Genomic DNA, 24,165 nt, shown 5'->3' with positions numbered 1-24,165 from the left:
CCGCCTTCCCCACCCTCAGCACCCAGCACGGTGCCTGGTGCATAGAAAATGCAATAAATAGTTTTGAAAAAGGTGAACAGGAACACATTCCTGCTGGCAAACCGCTCTTGTGAGGCCACCTGCCTCTCTGACTAAGGGAAGCAGGTTGGAGCTACCCATGCAGGAGAGAAAGCTTATGAGCTGCTGATTTATTAAACAACTTAACTAGTTTTCAGGTGTTAGTCGCCGAGCCCTCATGGGTGAGCTGAGACTTACGGCCCACCTCCCCATGGCTGCCCTTTCTGGGGGGCGCTGTGAGGAGAGCCCGTTCACGTGGTGAGGGGAATAGGGTCTCCACACGCGGCTGCTCCTTCTCCAGGGCCCAAGAGCTTCAGAGAAATGGGACATGGATGCCTGGAGCTGCTGTGAGCAGGAGGCGAGACCCCAGACTGCGGCCCCTGCCTGACCGGGCCCTGGGGCTGCCCTCGAGGGGACACGATGCGGCGCCTGAGTGAGGCCAGGGCCAGCCGCTGGCGGAAGGCCACGGGCAGGCTCCAGGGACAGCCAGCCCTGTTAACTGGAAGAGCCTGTTTGAAACAAGTTTGCTGATGGACACAGTCAGCAGTTTCAGGGCCCAGCATTCCATCGGACGCTGCCGTGTGTGAGCCGGTGTGCGCTGGTGTCCAGCCAGCCATCTTTATTCCACCTGGGATTTCGGGGTGCAGCTGGAGCTTGCTGGGGAGCAGGGGGTGAGAGGGGCGTGTGAGAGAGGACTGGCGTGCGCTGATGGGGAGCTGTGTGCTCACATGTCTGCGTCGGGCGCAGGGAGAGACCTCCGACCCCGCTGACACGGCCGAGGGGCTGAGCGCGCGGGCGGTGGGGCGGGCCCTCCGGTCAGCCCGGCGCATTGGCAGCTCCCCTTGTCGGCTTCTCCATTAAAAAGCCGCCTGCCCCTCAGGGCTGCGGTGAGGACGAAGGCGCCTAGCGCTGGGCCCGGCACACAGCACGCCTTCGCTAAACGGGAACCGCCTCGGGGAGCGCCCCGCAGCAGCGTGTCGGTGGTGGTGTGACCGTGGTCATCACTTAAACTGATGTGTGTCCCCCTGCTGGCGGGAAGCACCGTGGCTTTCTGTGTCGTGAGGAGGCCCTGCAGGCCGAGTCTTGTGACCACATCCTGCGGGGAAGCCCGCCACGAAGGGAGGCGGTGCAGGAGGTGCGGGCCAGACGCGCAGATGGAGGGGCCACAGGGTGGGATGGGGAGTGGGGGACTGTGGTCCCCACAGGAGCCACGGGGGCCCGGAAGACTCTCACCTGAGTAGTAAAACTGGACCTGGAAGGCAAAAAGGAAATCTGAGAAAGACATCAAGCAGTCCATGGCGTCGTCCATGAGCACAATCCTGAGGGGCAGAGAGCGAGAGGATATGAGAGAGCGGGTGCGTGTGTGTGCACGTGTGTGCGTGTGCGTGTGATGGAGGGTGCTGCAGTGAGCCCTGCCTGGGGCTCCAGTCCCCCTTGGGACAGCAAGGAGAGACGGCTCCCCCAGACAAGCTCTTCCCTGTTACTGCACTTCTCCGTTAACTGGGCTCTGCCACCAAACCACTGGTGTGGGGGGGCAGGCTCCCAGTTCAGTCCCTGTGGCACCAGCAAGGGGATGGAACATGGGCTAGCGGGGGGGGGGGGGTCAGCAAGGAGGGGGTGCAGCTGCAATGTGGCCAGGGTTTCTTTTCATATCCTTCAGCAGAAAATCCTTCCATCCTGCAGCGAGGACCATTTAGTTCAGAATAACTACAGCTGATCAGAAAGGGCGAAAAGAACAGCCAAGAGCTTTAAAGGGTCTTGCCAAGTGGCCCTGAGATTTAATAGGTGACCAAGGGCCAGACGGGCCACAGGCACCTCCAATCCTGGGGCACAGGCGGCACAGAGGGCCGGGGGTGCAGCCGGGGGTCTGCCCTTGAGGGGGTCCAGTGACGCTGGGCGGCCACTGCTCCTCCAAGATGTCCACGCTCACAGGGTGGCCCCCTCCCGGCTTCTCGCAGGAAGAATACCCCGTGACCACTAGAGGGAGCGGACCAGAGATACTCCGCTCAGGGACTGGCTGGAGAGAGGACAGGAAGAGACGGAAATGAGCACTTGCCGGGCTCCATCCTTGTGCCAGGCAGGGTGCCAAACTCATCTACTGACCAGCAGCTGGGCCCCCAATCTGTTTCTTTTCTCTTTTTTTTTTCCAGCCATGAGACATGTGGGAATCTTAGTTCCCCGACCAGGGATCGAATCTGTGCCCTCCTGTAGTGGAAGTGCAAATTCCTAACCACCAGACTGTCAGGGAATTCCTACCCCCCTCCCCAATCTGTTTCTGACTGGGCCCTATCTTTCCTTAAACAAACAAACAACCCCCAAGAAACCAACTTATCTTGCTCGTTCATGGATTTTTCGAATTCTCTCTCCACCTCACTGGGTCAGAGTCCCCAGACTGGAGCTGGATCAGCTCCAGAGACTGCAGGCATTGTTCGCCTCTGGGGAAGGGGCTCTGGAGAGACTCTGATGTGGACAGCGCCCCTGGGAGTGTGCAAAGCCTGGCTTCAGGTCCTCCCAAAGACAGAGATGGTTCCTACATCTAGTCTCCAGGTCTAATAACAATTAACAATAGAACTAGGCTGTATTTACTGAGTCCTTACTTCATGGCAGGCACCATACAAGGAATTTGGATGGACCTGTGGTGGTTTAGTCACTAAGTCATATCCAACTCTTATGAGCACATGGACAGTAGCCTGACGGGCTCCTCTGTCCATGGGATTCTCCAGGCAAGAGTACTGGAGTGGGCTGCCATTTCCTTCTCCAGGGGATCGTCCCAACCCAGGGATCAGAATGAGTCTCCTGCATGGCAGGCAGATTGTTTACCAACTGAGCTACGAGCGAAGCCCTGAGTTACAGGGTATTTAACTTATGTTAATTAAATTTTGAGAGTCCCTAGAACAGCAGGGAGATCAAACCAGTCATTTCTAAAGGAAATCAACCCTGAATATTCATTGGAAGGACTGATGTTGAAGCTACAGTCCTTTGGCCACCTGATGCAAAGAGCTGACTCATTGGAAAAGACCCTGATGCTGGGAAAGATTGAAGGCAGGAGGAGAAGGGGGCGACAGAGGATGAGATGGTTGGATGACATAATCGACTCAATGGACATGGGTATGGGTGGATTCCAGGAGTTGGTGATGGACAGGGAGGTCTAGTGTGATACAGTCCATGGGGTCATAAAGAGTTGGACATGACTGAGCGACTGAACAATAACAAATTTTATCCCACAACAATCCTATGAGACAGGTGTTGTGATTATTCCATTTTACAGGTGAAGAGACTAAGTCTCAGAGAAGTCAGCTTAATAAGGTCGCACAGCTGGTAAATTTACGTCATGGACTTGCTTCCTGCTAGGTCTCACCACCTCTTTTAAAGTAAAGATACAGGATATGAACCGAGGAGCCTGGCAGGCTACAGTCCATGGGGTCACAGAGTTGGACACAGACTGATCAACTTCACTTTCTTTCTTTCACAGGATATAAACACCTGCATTTCATTTCTTAGTTTATTATTTGCCTAAATTATCTTTTCTTCTTCTCACCTAAATCTTAGGGCCTTAATTGCTTCTCATGTATCTCTTGGGGAAGAAAAAAGCTGCTTCCTCTACCAGAAGACCCTGATGCTGGGAAAGACTGAAGGCGGGAGGAGAAGGGGACAACAGAGGATGAGATGGCTGATGGCATCACCAACTCAATGGACCTGAGTTTGAGTAAACTCCGGGAGTTGGTGGTGGACAGCGAGGCCTGGCATGCTGCAGTCCATGGGGTCACAAAGAGTCGGACACGACTGAGCGACTGAACTGAACTGAACTTCCAGAATTCAACATTAAAATTACCTCTAGAAAAAAAAAAAAAAATTCAAGGCCGGAGTGGGAACAAGCAATACTGCCAATGGCCGCAGGAGGGCGCCCTAGTCTTTCTGGCAGAGGCTCCAGGGACCAAGAGCTGAGACAGGCCAAGTAGCTGTGGTTCGGTCACCCAGTCGCCTCTGACTCTTTACGACCCCATGGACTGCAGCTCGCCAGGCCTCCCTGTCCCTCACCATCTCCTGGAGTTTGCCCAAGTTCACGTCCATTGCGTCGGTGATGCCAAGTATTTACCTCTTTCCTTATAACCTGAGCAGAATGGGCAGGCAAAAGGGATGAGAGAGGGCACAAAGACCAGACTCTGATATCTGGATGGGGACAGAGGGCCGAGCGAGGTAGAGAGAAGGCAGGGAGAGGGGGCTGGGGTAGCAGAGGCATCCCAAACTTCAGAGGGAGAGTGCATTTCTCCAGAGTCCCAGGGAGGACCTCAACGTCCTCCCTTCCCTGGCCCACAGTGGAGGGACAGGCCCCCCGAGGAGAGAAGGCAGTGCCCTCTCCTTCCTGCCCTACTCCCGGGACAGCCAGGAACCAGAATGGCCTGAAGTTAATTGCTAAGGAAGAGCACTGGGCTGAGAACATCCCCAAGCAGGAAACCACGAAGGGGAACCAAAGCCTTTGAAGATGTTACTTGGCTCTTCTTGTTTATCATCAACCTGGGATCTGGTGCTCCTGTTTATAGCAGTTACCTCCCTTTACTATTTCTCTCTCTCTCTCTCTTTTCTGGGCCATGCTACGGGCATGCAGTAGTGTCTGACTCTTTGCAACCCCATGGACTGTAGCCCACCAGGCTCCTCCGTCCATGGGATTTTCCAGGCAAGAGTGCTGGAGTGGATTGCCATTTCCTTCTCCAGGAGATCTTCCCGACCCAGGAATCGAACTCGGGTCTCCCGCATTGCAGTTAGACGTTTTACCGTCTGAGCCAGAGGATAAAACATCTGCCCGCCATGCGGGAGACCCGGGTTCAATCCCCGGGTGGGGAAGATCCACTGGAGAAGGAAATGGCAACCCCACTCCAGTATTCTTGCCTGGAGAATCCCATGGACAGAGGAGCCTGGTGGGCTACAGTCCACGGGGTCGCAAAAAGTTGGACACGACTGAGCGAGTTCACTCACTCACGGGCATGCAGAACTTCCCCAGCCGGGGATGGAACCCATGCCCTCCACAGTGGAAACTCGGAGTCTTAACCCCTGAACCATCAGAGAAGTCTGACTATTTCTCTCTTCACCTATTTATTCACTTATTTTATACAGACGGTCCCCAACTTGATGACAGGTAGTCTTAGGTTTTATGACTTAACCGATGATGGTGTGAAAGCGAGAAGAACTCTGAATTTTTGACTTTGAATTTTGACCTTTCCCTGGCCTAGCGATGCAATGTATGTACTCTCCTGTGACGCTGGGCAGGGGCAGCTCCTAGTTGGCTGTGCAGTCGTGAGGGTGGGACAGGGACAACCATTCTGTTTTCACTTTGAGTACCGTGTTCAAATCAATTACATGTGAGATTCAACACTTTATGAAAAAACAGGCTTTGGGTTAGATGATGTTGTCCAACTGTGAGCTGATGCAAGTGTTCTGAGCACAGCTGAGGTAGGGCTGGGCTAAGATATGATCTCTGGTAGGTCGGGTGTAGTCAGTGTATTTTTGACTTGATATTTTTAACTTACAGTAGATTTTATCAGGATATACCCCCTCCCCCCCCCCCTCCCAGCAAGTTAAGGAAGAGCTGTATTGCAATGTAACTCCAATACCATAGGAATTATCCTTTCAGAGTGCACAGGGCGGTGTGTTCACAAAGCTGCACAGTCACCAGCCCCATCTAATTCCAGAAGCGGTCATTCTTGCTGATCGGCCTGCTCCCGGCCACGCCAGGGCTGCCAGGCCAAGTGCCGTAAGCATCTCCCCTTCTCAGCCACAGCCAGGACTGTTGGCTGCGGAGGGCCTGCCCTTCCAGCCCCAGAACTGGCCGCCGCTCTCCGTCAGCAGCCAGGCTTGACTGTGAACGCCAGCTCCCTCTTTTGAGATGGGTGGCTGGGGAAGAGAGAGGGCACAGCCCTCGGAGGTGTCAGGGTGAAGCAGGGCAAGCCCGGCGTGCACTCTGCTTTGACCCCTGCTCCTCGGGGGGCTGACGCGTGGATGGGGCTAGTTGGGGGAGGCAGGCGGTGCAGGGGCTTTCTCTCTGAGGGACAGGTAACTGGACCCTTGCAGCACATGCGCGTGGGACTGAAGTGTTTTGCTGACTGCAGGCAGTGGGCCTGGCTGACAGAGAAGCCAGTTGGGTCTCAGCTGTCATTATCAGCCCTGCTCCTCTGCTCAGCCGGAAGCCTGGGAGTCCTCCTGACATCTGGGAAACGCCCTCTCTTGCCCGCCACGTATCAACCAATCACCTGGTCCAATCAGTCCTGTTCCAGAGGTTTCTCTGGAATCCGTCTACTCTTTTCCACTTCCACGGCCCCCATTGATGCCCAGGTCCACCTCCTCTTCCAGGACAACTGGACGACCTGCTACCTGGCTTCCGGTAACACTTTTGCCTCCTTCTAATTGGGTATCCATACTGTGGTCAGAAAGACTTTTTTTTTTTAAATTAAATTTATTTTTAAATGAAGGATAATGGCTTTACAATATTGTGTTGGTTTCTGCCAAACATGAGCATGAATCAGCCATCAGTTCAGTTCAGTTCAGTTCAGCTGCTCAGTCGTGTCTGACACTTTGCAACCCCATGGACTGCAGCACGCCAGGCTTCCCTGTCCATCCCCAACTCCTAGAGCCTACCCAAACTCATGTCCAGCGCATTGGTGATGGCAATCCAACCATCTCATCCTCTGTCATCCCCTTCTCCTCCCGCCTTCAATCTCTTCCAGCATCAGGGTCTTTTCTAATGAGTCAGTTCTTCACATCAGGTGGTCAAAGTATTGGAGTTTCAGCTTCAGCATCAGTCCTTCCAATGAATATTCGGGACTGATTTCCTTTAGGATGGACTGGTTTGATCTCCTTGCAGTCCAAGGGACTCTCAGGAGTCTTCTCCAACACCACAGTTAGGTTTACCTATGTTCTCTCCTTCTTGAACTCTCCTCCTACCTCCTTCCCCATCCCACCTCTCTAGGTTGTCATAGAGCCCTGGTTTGAGTTTTCTGAATCATGTACAAATTCCCATTGGCTACTGGGGTTCCCTTGTGGGCTCAGCTGGTAAAGAATCTGCCTGTAATGTGGGAGACCTGGGTTCGGTCCCTGGGTTGGGAAGATCCCACTCCAGTATTCCGACCTGGAAAACTCCATGGATCATATAGTCCATGGGGTCACAGAGAGTCGGACACAGCTGAGTGCCTCTCGCTTTCACTTTTCATCTGTTTTACATATGGTAGTGTATATGCTATTTTACATATGGCAGTATACATGCTATTTTACATATGGTAGTATACATGCTTCCATGCTGCTTTCTCCACTCATCTCACCCTCTCCTCCCTCCCAGAAGACCTTTTTAAAAATGCGAATTAAAAAAAAAAATAAAAATAAAAATAAAATAAAAATGCGAATTTGACTGTTTCACAAGCCAGTTTTAAACACTTTATGGGCTTCCCCTTGTCCTTAGAGCAACGTCTCCCATCCTTATCCTGGCTTATGAGCCTGTATGCCCTGCCCTTGGCCCCCGCTCGCCTTTCTGGACTCACAGGAGGCCCCAGTCAGTGTCCCCCACGACGCTCCAGCGTGGCGGGGAGGGCACACGGTAGGCCCTCAGCCAGTGTTAGTTGAACGAGAGGGAAAGTGTGAACACATAACTAACAGCGGTGCGGCACCCTTCTCTTTTCTCCTGGCAAGGTGGCATCCGGGCACTATTTAAGAGGGCGGTTTATTTAAGAGGGACGAGCTAGAGTCACAGAACAGGGGGTCGGCGAGGCGGAGTCTGCAAACCAGGATGTCGGCTGACGACTACCTTCAGACCCTTTAGTGGGAAGAGAGGATGAAGGGTAAGTGGCGCCGGGCCGTGGCTCTTGAAGGGCTGCCTCTGAGGGAGACGCCACAGGGTTCTGGGAGACTGCCTCCAGAAGACTGGAAGCCGCCCAGCTCTGGGATGATGGCTGCTTTGTGAGCGAGTGAGCTGCCTGCTGCTGGAGATATTCAAGCGGAATACTTCCCCAAAGTCTGAGCGGGCTTCTTCTGGCTCTGACAGAAGGGCACCCCAAGGGCGGAGAGAACTAACATCTGGTAACTCTGGTCTCACTGGGGAGAAGTTTGCTGTTGAAAAACCTCACAAAAAGGTGCTTTTAGAAACATGGAATGCCACACCGTCCATCTCCAGACTAGCGCTGTGACCCGTAAGAGTCCTGGGCATCTGGCACCGGGATCTCACAACTGTGGAGAGAGGCAGGCAGGAGGCTGCGGCTCTGTCTCTGCCCGTGGTGACTGTGATGACCCCAGGCTGTAGGCCCTTCACCTCACAGACAGCGGCTCCACCCTGAACTCGAACCTGGCCCCACCCGCTTGAGGGTCAGGAGGAGGAGTTTCCTGGCTCGACACCCCTTCCTGCCAGAGGCCTTCTGCTAATGTGCCAGCCGCTCCTGACACCTGGAGGCGAGGGGCCCGCTCCAGCTTTGAAGCGGAGCCAGCAGGGAGCGGCTGCCAGCGAGAGTCTGTACTGGGTCGGGGAGGGACCCTGGCATGCCGGCCTCGGGGCTGGAGAGAGGGGGCTCTAGGGGAGAAGGAGAGGCTGGCTCTGAGCAGAAACATGTGGAGGGTGGAGTCCAGGGCAGCGGCTGGAATGGAGAAAGAAAAGAGCGCTTGGCAGGGTCTGAGCCCGTCCCGAGGGGGCTGGCTGTTCTTGCCCTCCCATGCTGACTTCCAACAGCTGGGATGGGCTGGCTGGCTGGACATTTGGTGGGTGCCAACGAAGCAACAGTTTTCAGCCTGAATCTGCGACTTGCCAACTTCCTATTCTCCCTTAAAGGTCAGCATCCCCGGGTTGAGTGGCAGAATATGTATTGTTTTGTTTTGTTTTGCGGGGATCCAATCCCATCCAGCTCTAGAACTCCCTGCCCAAGTTTCCTTTTCTCGGCAAGTCACGTTTTCTCTTGGAGCTTTAGTTTCCTCATCTGTAGAGGAGATAATTCTAGTTCCCAATTCACAGGATTCTGGTGAAGATTCAATATGGTGATACGCTGCGTCTATTCTACTGTTCTATATTACTGGTATACATAGTAATGACTCAAAATCAGTGTTAGCTGCCATCCATAAGTGTGTTCTAGCTGGTTTCAGGTGATGGAAGAGCTCAAAATAGCAAATAAAAATATAGCTCAGAGGAAGTGCAGCCAGTGCCTGGCCGGGCACAGGCTCTCAGGCGGAAGCGAGCTATCCTGTTTCAAGTCCACTTCTGGGGGGCGCCGGGGCTGGCGAGAAGCCTCCCATGACGGCACTTCCTCTGGGAGGTCACATGAGCTGCACTATTCATGGGTGAAGGTGAAGGGTGTCTCCAGGCCTGTCTGGGATCCCGGGACACCCCCGTGGAGTCTGCCTTAATGTCAGGGCCATGAGCGAGGGCGAAGCCACAGCCTGGCTGCCTTCTCCAGGTATCGCCACGGTTCTCTGCAACACTTCCTTAGGGCTGCCCGCCAGCGGGGCTGCACTGGAGACCCCCCCGGCGCGGCACGAGCTGCTTCCAGTCCAGGCCCTCCAAGCAGCATGGGGCGTCCAGGTTGTGGTTCTCCCCGGGCTCCGGGCCACACTTCCGGGGGCCCCCAACGGCCCCTGCCCTGCAGTGCCTGAGAAGCTGGACCCAGAGAGCCTGGGCAGCAGCAACGATTACAGCTACACAGTGTCCAGTAAGGGCTTGCTTGGTTAGCGCTGTGCGTCCGGCATTGCACTTTCTTCTCCCATTGATCCTCTGATGTGAGATCGATGGATATCTTCACTGAGAACACAGGGGCTCAGAAACTTGACCAGGGCTTTCAAGCCAGAAGCAAAAGAGCTGTAATTTGAACCCAGGCCTCTCTGACTCTAGTCACAGCTCCTGGGCCAGCTGCAGCTGCTCCAGGTGAGACGTGGCTGTGACGCCTTCCACCGGGGGTGGCGCTGTCCCTTCTCCCACTCCTGTAGAGCTGCGGCCCCCAGGCGGGCCAGACGCCGAGGCCTGGACGCTGCTTCTTTCTTGCAGATGCCGTGAAGGCCCCCGCTCGGCCATTTCGGCTCCATGATCCTGGCCTCTCCCCAGAAGCCTCGTAGCTGGGGCTGGAGGCAACTGTTCCACTTTCCACATCCAGTGCGTGGCCTGTGAGGCCCTCCCTCTTCTCCCAGCTCCCCGGCTCCTCAAACTCCAGGCCCCCTGGCTCCCCCACCCAAGTCCTCACTGGCTCCTTTCCAGGTTGCTTACTTGCCCGAGACGGCCTTTTGCTCTCCCTGCTCCCTTCCTAAATCCTGCCCACCTTCTTCCTTTCACTTGTTTTTCTCTTTTTTATATTTTGAATTACGAAAGCATGATAACACATTTACAGGATGCTTGGAAAATACATATCAAAGTTACATAATAGTTTCACTATATATTACAACTATTTTTAAGTAGATAAATTAAGATTTTTGGTTGGAGTTTCAATATCAAACTCTCAAAAGTAATAGAATGAATACAGAAAAGTCGAAGGATGGAATAGAGCTGAAAAGCACCATGGACCAGTTCGACACAAAGCTTACACAATTTTCACGCAACAGTAGGGTATAAATTCAAGTCACCACAGATCGAAAACTAGGAGACACTGGAACACATCCAGGGACATAAACCAAGGTGGAAAAGCTTCGTGGTTTAAAGGCATTGAAATCACACAGAGTGTTCTTTTATCCACACTTTTTGCATTTTAAATACAATATTTAAAACTTCAGAAAAATACACAGAATAACAGAAAAAACATCTGTGTACCCACTAGCTAACTTCCTCTCCAATCTTCATGTTTCCCCACCCTTGCTTCAGTGTTTAAAAGCTTTGTAAGCGATTACACGTACTGTTTAGAACACCTGGACACCCTCCCTCTACCTTCCTCCTCCGAGATCCTGCGGGAACTTGAGGGCTTAGCATTCATTCATTCACTGAAACTGGGGCTTGGCAGCCCTCTGCGTGCTTTCATACTGTTGTTGACTCACACAAACGTTTACATTCTTAAAGCATGATATGACTTTGGTCTGTCTGTTCTCAAGCTCTATGCATCCCTCTGCAACTCGCCATTTTGAGAGGATGCACGTGTATCTCCCTGTATTCACTTTATTATTTAAGAAAAAACATCCGTGGTATCAAACCTGAGTCCCTTGCATTGGAAGGCGGATTCTTTACCCCTGGACCACCAGGGAAGTCCCACCTCCCTGTATTCATTTTAGCTGCTGTACAGAATTCCATGGAATGGATTCAAGGCATTTTGTCCTTTCTACGGCGTGGCAACAGGCAAAGGGCTTCACTGGTAGCTATCACAAATAATGCTGCCTGTCTCCTTAGACTCAGCCACACCTCGTGAACTTTTTTTTTTACTATTATGTAACTAGTTCCCTGCACATGGCAAATTCAAATTTATTTTTTCAGAACTTTCTGGAATTTTTTTTCCATTTTCCTCTTAAAAAAATTTATTGGAATATAGTTGCTTCACAATGCTGTGTTCATTTCTACTGTACAGCAAAGTGAACCAGCTGTATGTATACACATATGCCCTCTCATTTCTTGAACTTTTTAAGATTTGCCCAAATGGCTTCCAAGTGATTATGCCAACTTACACTCCCACTAGCAGAGTGTGCGAGTTCCCACAGTTCCACGTCCTCACCAATACTTGCATTATCTCACTCTAAAACTTTTGCCAATTTGATGACTGTGACAGGGTATCTCAACTTAACTGGCATTTCCCTGATAACTAGCGAGTTTGGCCACGAAAATATGCCCGAATGTTTGGTAGTTGTTAGGGTTTTCTCGTCTGTGTATTAGCTCTTCATGTCTTTGGACTATTTTTCTACCGAGGTCCTTCATTTTTTTGTTATGCTCTTGTAGGGGTTCTTTATAGACAATCTCGAGACTAAAGCAATTCTGTAGACTGATTTGTTGTTAGTTACATAGGTGATCAATATCTCCTTCAAGTCTCTGGCTTGTCCTTCAACTTTGTGTATGGTGTCTTTTGTTGGACAGACGTTTCTCATCCTCACTCTCCGCTGGGCGAGGGCTCTGCGCTTGCGCGGTCGCGGCCTGGGTTCAGTCTCTGTCAGGGCGCTCCTGCTTCCCCGCAGATGCTTCTTTCTCTAGAACGTCTGCTTCACGAGGGCAGGGGCTTTGTTTTCTTCACTGCTTTCAGCAGCAGCAGGTGATGGCGTTCTCCTTCAACACTGGCTGAATGACTGAATGAGTGAATGCAGTTTTGTGGTCAGCTTATCAACCTCGTCCATTGGGGTTGGGCTTAAAGAATTTATATCTCATTTAAGAATTTTTTAACTACCCGGTGGCAATAAAATATTTTCTTCTAATCTCTTTTAAGAGTATTATAGCTTTGCATTTTACACTTACATCTATAATCCAGCCTTCCCAGGTGGCAACAGTTGATAAATAATCTTGCTGCCAATGCAGGAGACTTGAGTTCAATCTCTGGGTCGGGAAGATCCCCTGGAGGAGGAAATGGCAAACTATTCCAGTATTCTTGCCTGGCAGATTCCATGGACAGAGGAGCCTGGCGGGCTATAGTCCACAGGGCAGCAAGAGTCGGACAAGACTGATCACACATGCACGCATGGATTTTCTGTAATCTATATGAAATTGACTTTTGCATATGGTCAGAAGTAGTGATCTAATTTTATTTTATCCTAGAGGATAAACGTCAACTGAAAAAAAACGCACAACGTGAGAGCTGTGAGTTAAGTTTTATTTGGGGCAAAATGAGGACTACAACCTGGGAGACAGCACCTCAGATAGCTCTGAGGAACTGCTCTGAAGAGGTGGGGGGAAGCTCAGTATATACTGGTTTTGGTGAAGGGGGAACATGCAATCAAGCACGCATTGTTGCAGAAGTTGCTACTAGTCTTGTGAAGTTTACTGCTAGCCGCGAGGAGCAGATGTCTCCATGAATGATTTTAGTGCTTTTCCAGGTATGAGGAGAGGCAAGGATTGGACTCATAAAATCTTTTCTTGAAATCATCTAACTATCTGAAGGCCTGTTCCGCTAATTTTTCCCAGAACATGGAGTGCCTCATTCCTAATGACCCCATTCAGGGTGTGTTGAAGGTCAGCTGCTGCAGTGGCTTAGTTCTCGTACAGACAGATGGCAAGTCCCAATTTTCAGTGGGCATTATGATGGCCTTGGGCTTCCCTGGTGGTTCAGATGGTAAAGAATTCACCTGCAATGCAGGAGACCTGGGTTCGATCCCTGGTTTGAGAAGATCTGCTGGAGAAGGGAATGGCTACCCACTTCAGTATTTTGGCCTGGAGAATTCCACGGATTATATAGTCCATAGGGTCACAGAGAATCGGACACGACTGAGTGACTTTCACTGTCACGGTGGCCTTACAATAAGTCTTAGTAGTTGATAGGGCTAAGACTTAGTGCAAGACCATCAGGCTTCCCTGGTGGCTCAGGTGGTAAAGAATCCGCCTGCAACATGGGAGACCTGGGTTTGATTCCAGGTCTGGGTTGGGAAGATCCCCTGGAGGAGGGCACGGCACTCCAGTATTCTTGCCTAGAGAATCCCGTGGACAGAGGCGCCTGGCGGGCTACAGTCCAGGGGGTTTGCAAAGAGTTGGACACGACTGAGTGATGACGCACACACAGAGAACACAGAGCTGAAGAGCAAGTTCATCTCTTACAGACCCTTCAGGCTCCCGATCCAACATGTCTATCCCTGCCTTAGGGACCAGCTTCTCCTACTTTACCAGGTTAGGCTGTAACCTGTTTACGCGCCCCTGCAGCACTTGGCTCTTCACTGATTTAGTGTCTGTTCCTCTATCGGCTGGCAAGTTCCTCGAGGGCTGGAACCACATCTGTTTTGCTCACTGTCATGGCTCCTCCACAAGCACATAACAGGCACTCAATAAATATCTGGGAAATGAAAGGATGGGGAGGGAAAGGATCTTCTCTCTGGGTGAAAGACCTCTGGGGCAGCAGCGACACTGTCAGATGGCAGGCCCGGCCTGGGAGGAGGGCTGAGCAGGGTGATGTTGCAGGCGGGAGGCATAAAGAAGGACATTCTAGATTTGTTCAGAGTCTACATGCTTTCAAAGCGCTGTATGTATTCAGCCTACAACCGTGGCAGAGGAGCTCTTCCTATTAAACACGTATTACTGACGAGGACATGCGGCTTTCAGAGATGGAGAAGTGAGCTAAATGCGATTTCAGATGACAAGAGTGAGAAGGAAATGCAATTCCTTTGAGTGCAATCAGTTCTAAAATGGCACAATGAGATGGGCATGCAAAGCTCTAAAGAGGTTCTCCGAGAGTGGTCCCAGACCCGTGAGCATCACCTGAGAACCTCTAAGAAACATGAATTCTTGAGCCCCATCTCAGACCCCCTGAACTCTGAGGCGGGGCCTGGGCCATCTGTAGTTTACTAAGCTCTGCGGGTGAGTCTGGCACACTCTCAGGTTGGAGAGCCACTGCTTGAAATCTCCACCCTTGGGGCGAGGCTTCCTACACGTGTCCTGTGAGCCTTGGACGGGCTACAGGTGTGAGGGGCCCCTGGCCCAGGGGCTAACCACAGGCAGTCTTGTCTTTACCCTACTTTTTGTTACATATTATTTTCTGAGTGTTGTGAAGGGGAAGAAGGCCAGAAAGCAGTGCCTTAGGGAACCTAGGAACTTCTCACTTATTTAATTTTTACATTGAAGTACACTTCATTTCCAATGTTGTGCTAATTTCTGCTGTATAGCAGGGTGATTCAGTTATACACACATATATTCTCCTTTCAATATTCTTTTCCATTATGATTTATTCTGGGAGACTGGGTACGGTTCTCTGTGCTCTACAGTAGGGCCGTGTTGTTTATCCATTTTATATGTCACAGTTGCATCTGCTAACCCCAAACTCTCAGCCTATCCCTTCCCACTGGCAACTACAAGTCTCTTCTCAATGTCTGACTTCTCACTGAATTAAAAAAAAAAGTCTGGCAATAATAATACCAACATTATTTTAACAGCAAGAAAATATTATTTATTGAATGTCCATAATGTGCTAAGCAATTTACATATATATAATTTTGTTGAAATCTTACAGCCACCCTATGATGTAATTATTAGCCCCATTTTACAGACAAGGCAAACAGGGCTTAGAGAAGTTGAGAGAAATCCTCAAGGTCATGCAGTCAATAGACAGAGGTGGTGTGGATACTCAGGTCTTTCTAATCCCGTCGTGCCTGTGCTCTTAGGGGTCAGGGTTAACACCACTGGTTCTAACATTTTTGCTCTATGCCAGGCATCGTTTTAATCACGTGATACGCAGCTTCAATTATGACAACTATTACAATTATTCCCACTTTACAGATGAGGAAACTGAGGCTCAAAGAAATTAAATAACTTTCCCCAGGATATAAGCTGGAACCAGGATTTGAACTCAAGAGCTCTGGCTTGAATCTCTCTGGTGGTCCAGTTGTTAAGAATCTGCCTGCCATTGTGTTCAGAGCAAAGCCCAGACTCTGCCTGAACACGACAGCCAGGCACGGGATGCCAGGAACCTGCGCTGGATGGATACAAGCTGACTAATTGGAACACTCCTGATTCTTAGTGTTTGTAATTTCTATATTCTTCTGGCTTTTCTGAAATTTCTTGGATTTCTTTACTGCACATATGTTGTTCTTACAACTTGAAAGGGAAAGGATGAAAGAAGCAAAAAAAAAAAGAATCTGCCTGCCAGTGCAGGGGACACAGGTTCAATCCCGGTCCGGGAAGATTCTGCAACCCCCAGGGCACCTAAGCCCATGCGCCACTACTACTGACCCCGTGAGCCTCAACTACTGAAGCCCTAGAGCCCGTGCTCTGCAGCGAGAGAAGCCACCGCAAAGAGCAGACTGTGCACCGCGCCTGGAGAGGAGCCTCTGCTGGTGCAACGAGAGAAAGCCCACACACGGCAGTGAGGACCCAGCACAGCCAACACAGACACATAAATAGAAAGGGCCTTCCCTGAAGGTGGGGAGGGGTGGTATTAAAACACCATCCAAAGTGGCCTCTCACTTGTTAAAAAAAAAAAGAAGTTTGGCTCTAGTTGAATTCTTTTAACTGTCAGGAAAGCCACCCAGTCCATGGAGGATGGAGACGAAGATGGTGACCGTTTAGGGATACGGTAACTTAAGGACCTCCATTCTGCAGGAGTGGGGGATGGGGCGGGGCTCTGGCCAGGCACTGTCAGGGGGTCTGCCGGCTCTTCCCCCCAGCTGTGTTTCCGGCTCACACCTGCCGCCCCAGGTCTGGCCGAGGTGCCGACCGGGAGTTGGGCGCACGTGGGGCTGCTCTGTGCCCGGCAGGCTCTGGTGCACAGCTGCGTGTGGGTCACATTCCTTTACGCACACGTCATCAGGGGCTGCCGCCTGCTCCCGCGGCCGGTCCCCACCTCGGGGCCACGAAGACCATCCTCCAGGCACGGCCACTGCCTTGGGGGGGCCTCGCCATCCGCACCCCTGCCTGCAGTTTTGGTCAGAAGCCGGAGCTCTCGTGTGAGGAAGCTGGGATCCTGACCTTCAGGACGAGATGGGAAGAGCTCAGTCAGAGGGTCACATTCTGGGATGGATATGATTTTTCCACACTCACACACACGCAGGCACGCAGCAGCTGGAGTAGGGTGGGGAGAGAATGGAGCAGGGGAGGCGGGGTCGACACCAAAGCTTGAGTCCTGAAGTCATCTCTAATTTTATAGCCCGTCTCCTGACGCCTGTCCTGGGCCCTTCTGTTGTTGATTCTGGCGTCCCCACCATCCCTTCACGTTGCTGTCTATTAGCATGGACTGGCCACCATGCTTCCCCCCTGCTCAAATGAAAAGGTCTGAAGTTCTAAAGAACAAGAGGGTCTCTTGGTGGTGGTGGTGATGGGGAGGGGCGGTAAGCTTCTGACCACAACCAGGGGAAGGTCACTCCAGAAGCCCCTGGATATCAATACTTGTAAGAATCCGTGGATTTTAGATGGTTCTGCCCCTTCTAGTCTAGCCTTGCAGTGCTAACTACATCAGGTTGTTTGGAAGCATCTGGGAGGTGGGTGGGGCCGAAGACCGTACAGAAGGCTCGCCCTCGGGCCCACCCGCTACCTTTCAGGTGCAGGAAAGGGGGACAGCAGGCTGTGATCAGCACCCAAGCGATCCTCTTCTAAATCAGATGTGAAGCTCCTTGGAGGCGGGGCGGGTGGGTACAGAGACTATAATCTTATTCACCACTGCACCCCCAGTGTGCAGATTAGATCCTGGCACAAAACTGGCACTCAATAAATAGTTGATGAGCGGCTTGTCTGGCCGTCCAGTGGTTAAGACTTCCAGTGGTTAAGACTTCACCTTCCAGTGCGCGTTCAATCCCTGCTCAGGGACCTAAGACCCCACACGCCTTGGGGCCAAAAAGCCAAAACGTAACACAGAAGCAATATTGTAACAAATTCAGTAAAAATTAAAAAAAAAAAAAAGGTCCACATAAGAAACCTTTAAAAAATATTTGATAAGAGGAAATACTGAGAGCTGCTATGACGTGGATGAACTTTGAAAGCCTAAGGCTAAGCGAAAGAAACCAGCCACAAAGGCCCACGTATCACGTGCTTCCGTCTGAGTGTCCTGAACAGGCAAATTTACTGAGACAGAGTGCAGTTGCTGCGGGCGAGAGAGGATGGGCGGGGGATTCGGGAGCAGTGGCTGAGAGCAGCAGGGTTTCTTTTGGGGGTAATTAAGATGCTCTAAAATGGATTGTGGTGATGTGAATATACGGTTGACCCTTGAACAACCTGGGTTTCAACTGCGCAGGCTCACTTATATGCGGATTTTTTTTCAATAGTGAATACACAAGGTGCAGCTGGTTGAATCCATGGAAGCTGAACCCGCGTATACGGAACCATGTGTATAGAAGTTCTGTGTGTATGGAGAGCGGACTAAGAGTTCTCCTTGGATTTCCAACTGCACAGGGGGTCAGTGTCTCTTGCCTCTTCCTTGTTTACTAGTCAGCTCTACTCTGTATGCATACTTGATCAGCTGATTTAGGGGAGCTGGGCATTTAAAAGAAATCATTACTTAGACTTTCCTGGAGCAGTTTTAGGTTCACAGTGAACTTGAGGGGATTTCTTAAATGCCTTCTGCCCCCACACAGGCACAGACTGCCCCCGTCATCAAAGCCCCGCACCCTTATTTAGGTAGCCCTAAATAAATTACCTCATGTGCTTAAAACATGTGAACAACAGCCGGCACATTTGCTACAGGCATTGAACCTACACTGACGCACTGAAGTTGAGATTTGCGCTTCACTCTTGGTGTTGCACATTCTATGGGTTTGAACACATGTATCTATCATGTATGCTGGGTCCTGTGTGCCGTCTGACTCCTTTCAACCCCATGGACGGTAGCCCTCCAGGCTCCTCTGTCCATGGGGATTCTCCAGCCAAGAATTACTGGAGTGGGTTGCCATGCCCTCCTCCAGGGAATCGTCCCATCCTAGGGATCGAACCCAGGTCTCCCACATTGCAGGTGGATTCTTTCCCATCTGAGCCACAAGGGAAGCCCAAGAATACTGGAGTGGGTAGCCTATCCCTTCTCCAGGGGATCTTCCTGACCCAGGAATTAAACCGGGGTCTCCTTCATTGCAGGCGGATTCTTTGCCAGCTGAGCTACCAGGGAAGCCCGTCTATCGTGTATAAGACAGAATATTTTTCTAAAAATCCTCTGTTTGGGCATTTTTCGAAAAGATTTTTGCTACACTTCCATTTGCTGCCTTAGCTCAGATTTTCAGCTAAATAAGTAAAAGTTAACTGAGGCATAGCCAAGCTACCTCATGTGCTTAAAAAGTGTGAATAACAGTGAAACCAAACATAGAAATTAGGGGGTTCCAACTATTCCTGCCAGGTCTTCCTGGTTCTGGACTAATATTGAAAACTGTCTTTTAGCATAAATAATACAATTTATCTCCCCCTCAGTCGGAGTTTATCACCTTCACGCTTTCCAGCCTTGAACTTCAGCCCCCTTCATCACAAGTCACTGCCAAAGCTTGCGCCATATTTTCTCAGAATGTCCTCTAGGGATGTTTATCTGTGTGTGTGCCCGTGTGAGTGTGCGAGCCGGTGTGAGTGTTTGCCTCTTCATCTCACCACCCCCCCCCGACTCGATCTGCAGACCCTAAGGCTCCCCACAGAAACCACCAAAGATCATTTGGCTTCTTCCTGGAGATGCAGAAAGTGAATATTATGTTTTGGGGCAAATCCCAAATAGACCCCTCTCCAAATGCCAGTTCCTTCCCTATCGGCTTTACTCTCTCCTAATGTGTGTTTGTCCGCATACGTCGCAGTTCTTTCTCAGAAGCCCAAGCCAGAGAGGGGGCTGAGTTTACTTCGGGAGCCTGGGAGACATACCTGGCGGCCTTCTGAGTGAGCTCCAGTGGGAAATCCGGGCACAGTAATTGCAGCAAGCAGTGATATTCCCTCATGGTCAGCAAATCTGCAGCGAAATGGAGAGGAAGGCATCAGACCTCAGAGTGGGAAGTCACTGCAGTCTTTTCGGTCATTTCAGGGGTTTCAGACATACCCTAGTAGAACTGCTCTTGTTTAAACAAATTTTTATTGGAGGATTATTGCTTTATAATATTATGCTGGTTCCTGCCACACATCAACATGGATCAAGGTGAGTCACTATTAAGGTTGCGTTAACCCAAGGATGATATTTTACGATCAATATTTTTACAAAGTTTTTCCAGGATGGGAGGCACCCAGCTACAACATTTTGGCCAAAGGAGCTTCACTGGTTTGAGAGATGGTTGGGTAAGAAGGGAGAATTAGAGGGGCAACTTTATTAGCCTTCTCAGTTTGATTTTCCTGGTGTCTGAAAACCCACAAAAATGAGTTATTTCAAAGCTGGCTACGTTTGCTGAAATTCTCTGGCATGGTAGTCTTCACCACAACATCCCAAAGACCATGCACAGAATATCTGGAAGCAGTGCTGAGGCAGAGGCAGCCTTGAAATGTATGGGGGAGAAGAGTTAGCAGGGCGACCCACAGCCCTTCTTGCCCTGCCATTCAGTGCTGGGCAGGCTGGCTTCTTTTGGATGCCCACACACAAATCTGGCAATCTTACTGTAGGAAGCCAAGACCCAAGGTCTACAATCAAGGCGACCAAATGACTTCCGATATACAGAAGCAGTGCTCTGGGAGAGATGAGCCAGGGTGAGGCTCCGTGGCTCAGCAGAAAACCCAGAGAGGTAAACTGAGGGCTTTGTAGAATGTCAGGGGAGAGGAAATACACTGATGCTTAAAAGCTGTTTTGGGATGATTTGAGAGACTAGCACTGAAACATATACATTGCTCTGCTAAGTCACTTCAGTCGTGTCCGACTCTGTGCGACCCCATAGACAGCAGCCCACCAGGCTCCCACGTCCCTGGGATTCTCCAGGCAAGAACATTGGAGTGGGTTGCCATTTCCTTTTCCAATGCATGAAAGTGAAAAGTGAAAGTGAAGTTGTTCAGTTGTGTCCGACCCTCAGTGACCCCATGGACTGCAGCCTAGCAGAGTCCTCTGTCCATGGCATTTATACATTACCATATGCAAAACAGATAACCAGTGTGACTTTGATGTATGAAGCAGGGCACCCAAAGCCGGGGCTCTGGGACAACCTGGACAGACAGGGTGGGGAGGGAGGTGGAAGGGGGGGGCTCAGACGGAGGGACACATGTACACAGATGGCCAATTTATGTTGATGTATGGCAGAAACCATCACAATATGGTAAAGCAATTATCTTCCAATTAAAATTAAAAAAGAAAAGAAAAAAAAAAACTTGTTTTGTTATTGCTTGTCCCAAAGCTGAGGGATTTTAGATCAGTCAGGCAGCTTCAACCCACAAGTATTCCATATACCAAAGCATTTCAAATATGGAAGGACGTGCTGATGGTAAAGCAGGATGGAGCAACCCAGAAGCCCTCCTAACCGGGAGCCTGGGTGAGAGAAGGGAGCCCAGAGGGCAAGGCCACGCTGGGGGAATGAAGATGGTGATCACAGGCACTCGGCTTCTCTGGACCTAAGTTAGCTCAAGCCACAGGAATCCAGATCTCCTGTCCCTGCGAGTTCGGTTGATGCTTTTCCAAGATAAAAACCCCAAATCCCCAGGGACAGGCCTGGGTTTCCTATTCCTTTTTCATCAAGGCTCAATTCAAGGTGAAGGCACAGCGTCAGACTAACCGCACTGTCAGTCAGGGACAGCGAGGGGACAGCAAGGGGACAGCGTCAGCGCCAGGGTGGGTCAGAGGACCAAGACGGCTTGTGGCCTTCATCTTGGCCACAACGGGGCGGGAGGGGGGGGCGCTTCCCTCTCCTCGCTCGCCTGACCTCGGGCACCAGCCTGGTCGGAGGCTTTGTTCTTCAGGGGAAAGAGTAATAGCTACTTGTGGGCTCGCGGACTTGGGGTGAGGACAGGAAAAACGAAACGAGGAAAAGCCACCAAATCGAATGCGCTCCTGCTTTCCTCTCACTCCAAAGCTCCCTGTGCAGAGAGGAGTGAGTTCTGTCTTTGAATCATTAAAGCTCTTCTAGGCTAAGATTTAGAGAAGGAAATGGCAACCCACTCCAGTATTCTTGCCTGGAGAATCCCATGGACAGAGGAGCCTGGTGGGCTACAGTCCATGGGGTCGCAGGAGTCAGACATGACTGAGCAACTGAACTGAATTGAACTGAGGCTAAGATTTGGTGGATGGATCTGATACCATTCTTAGGGAGGGCCAAAGTATTCCCCAGTTATTCATATTTATCCCCCAAATTATCTGCAAGATACTCTTGGGAAGATAAACAGCATGAAGGAAAATGAGAAGCTGAGAGAGAGTTGTGACACCTGCCCCCCACCCGCACTTATTTAATCAAGAAACACCACGCTGGGACTCCATCTTAGCCTCTAGCCCCTTGGTTTTCCTGCCCTCAGCATTTTTTAGGTTCTTGATGACATTCTAACTCACATGTTTCAAATACTTGCTTCCTAAGGACAGAAGAGTAGTTTACGAAAATAATTTTGTTCTTCTCCAAAGCATCGACAGTTCTGGGAAATACTAAATACATCAGAAAAACAGAATACATCCTGTTTACCACTTCTGGAACTTGACATTCCCAAATGTAAAGTGGGGAAGACAGTCAGATAAAGAGATGAGTGAAAGTGCAGGCAGACACACAACTCTGGGTACCTTAACTGTGGAAGACAGCAGTTCTATTTCTTTAAGACAGCAGTTCTATTAAAGCAGACTCAGGATAATACCAAGGCCAGATGCTTTCAAAGGAGACGCATCTGTCACTTGGAAACACTCCTGGGTTGCACAGTGGGTATCTGGGAGAAGGGTGAGCAGTTAAGTCTTGTCCCAGAATCAGAGCATTGATGAGCAAAGGAGAGCTGTTCTTCCCCTGTCCCTCTGGCTCGGGGTCAAACCTTGGCTCTTTGGTTCCCTAGGTAGGCAACCTTGGGCAAATTGCTCAGTCCCTCTAAATCTCAGTTTCTCATCTGTGAAACGAGAATGACGACACCTACCTTTCAGGGCTCAAGTCAAGATTAAAAGAGACGATGTCTAGAAAGTACTCGGCGGAATGTCTAGGGCACAGTAATGTCAAACAACAGCAGCTGCTTGGCTTTGTTTTTAGTGTTCATTCATTTACTTATTTCATTTCTGGCCGTGTTGGGTCTTAGTGGTGGCACTCAGGATCTTCAGTCATGTCATGCCGGATCTTTAGTTGGGGCATGTGGAATCTAGTTCCCTGACCAGGGACTGAAACCAGGCCCCCTGCATCAGGAGCATGGAGTCTTAGCCACTGGACCACCAGGGAAATCGCTTGGTTTTGGTTTTAAATCCTGGGGGCAAAGGCAGGAGATGAGAGGAGGAAGAAGTTTCTTGCTGAGTTTAAAGCTTAAACCCCTAGGAGTGTTCTGCCTTGGAAATTCTGTCAGCTTGTTTGAGTCAAACCTGTTCTTGAATATTCTTCTGCAGTCTGCATTTTATGCCTCCTCCGTTCCCAGGAAGATCCCCTGGAGAAGGAAATGGCAACTCACTCCAGTATTCTTGCCTGGGAAATCCCATGGACAGAAGAGCCTGAGGGGCTACAGCCCATGGTGTTGCAAAAGAATTGGACATGACTTAGCAACTAAACAACAAGAACAACAATATATGGAGGAGGGCATGGCAACCCACTCCAGTATTCTGGCCTGGAGAATTCCATGGACAGAGGAGCCTGGCGGGCTATACAGTCCGTAGGGTTGCACAGAGTTGGACACGACCGAAGAGACTTAGCACGCACGCCATTCCCAACAAGCTGGCAGCCTCCGCAGCTCAGAGGCTCCAACTCAGCCATTGGTTAATCCTAAATGCTCCTGCCTTTGGGTCCTTTGGCTCTAAAGAGCTCTCCAAGATCTCGAAGACCAGCCTTGCAGGCAGCCCCTTTGTGCTTCAGGAATAATAGTGAGTCAGACAATCACTGAGCTCTGTGCTCAGGCTCTGAAGTAGCCTGCTTAACTTCATGACAACCTCATGAGATAGACTCCAGTAGTCTCAGGCCTACTGCACAGATAAGGACATGAAGGCTTAGAGAGATGAAATTATCTAGGAAGTGAGGAGACAAGGGTTCAGAGCGTGGGGGACAGGAGGAGCATGTTTGGCTTCCCAGAGCCTTGGCTTCCTAGGCTGGGAGGGGAAAGGAAGTGAAGTGAAAGTCGCTCAGTTGTGTCCGACTCTTTGCGACCCCATGGACTATACAGGCCATGGAATTCTCCAGGCCAGAATACTGGAGTGGGTAGCCTTTTGGGCCCAAGGGCTGGATGGGCTTAATGATGATAATAATACCTAGGGTGAACACTTACTGGGCACTTACTCTGGACCAGACACAGTTCTTCCAAGGGTGTTACGTGTGCTGTCTCATCTAATCTTCACTGTGGTTATCCCCATTTCACAGATACAAAAACTCAGATCATGCTTAACTGGTGGAACTGGAACCCAAGCTCCGGCAGTCTGGCTCCAAAGTTTACCCAACTAACATTTTCTGCACCTTGATCTTATCAACGGTAATGGGTGAAGGCTTAAAAGCTTGTTCTCCACTCCAAACAAACTGTAGGGACTAAATAGCTCCAGGTGAACAGGA

At 50.6% G+C, this 24,165-nt stretch overlaps 1 protein-coding gene across 1 annotated transcript in view; it reads right to left on the bottom strand.

The window, feature by feature from the left end:
• Window positions 1–24,165, bottom strand: part of CSTPP1 (centriolar satellite-associated tubulin polyglutamylase complex regulator 1) — a 208,551-nt gene that overhangs the window by 4,801 nt on the left and 179,585 nt on the right. The window contains exons 4-5 of the mRNA XM_068989040.1: window positions 19,424–19,508; window positions 1,291–1,376 (exon numbers count right to left, since the gene is read on the bottom strand). Coding sequence (XP_068845141.1) covers window positions 1,291–1,376; window positions 19,424–19,508 — 171 coding nt within the window. The remainder of the gene's footprint in view (window positions 1–1,290; window positions 1,377–19,423; window positions 19,509–24,165) is intronic.

Source organism: Capricornis sumatraensis, chromosome 16 (assembly GCF_032405125.1).
Source record: "Capricornis sumatraensis isolate serow.1 chromosome 16, serow.2, whole genome shotgun sequence".
Taxonomy (NCBI): Eukaryota; Metazoa; Chordata; class Mammalia; order Artiodactyla; family Bovidae; genus Capricornis; species Capricornis sumatraensis.
This window is presented reverse-complemented; position numbering and strand designations above follow the sequence as displayed.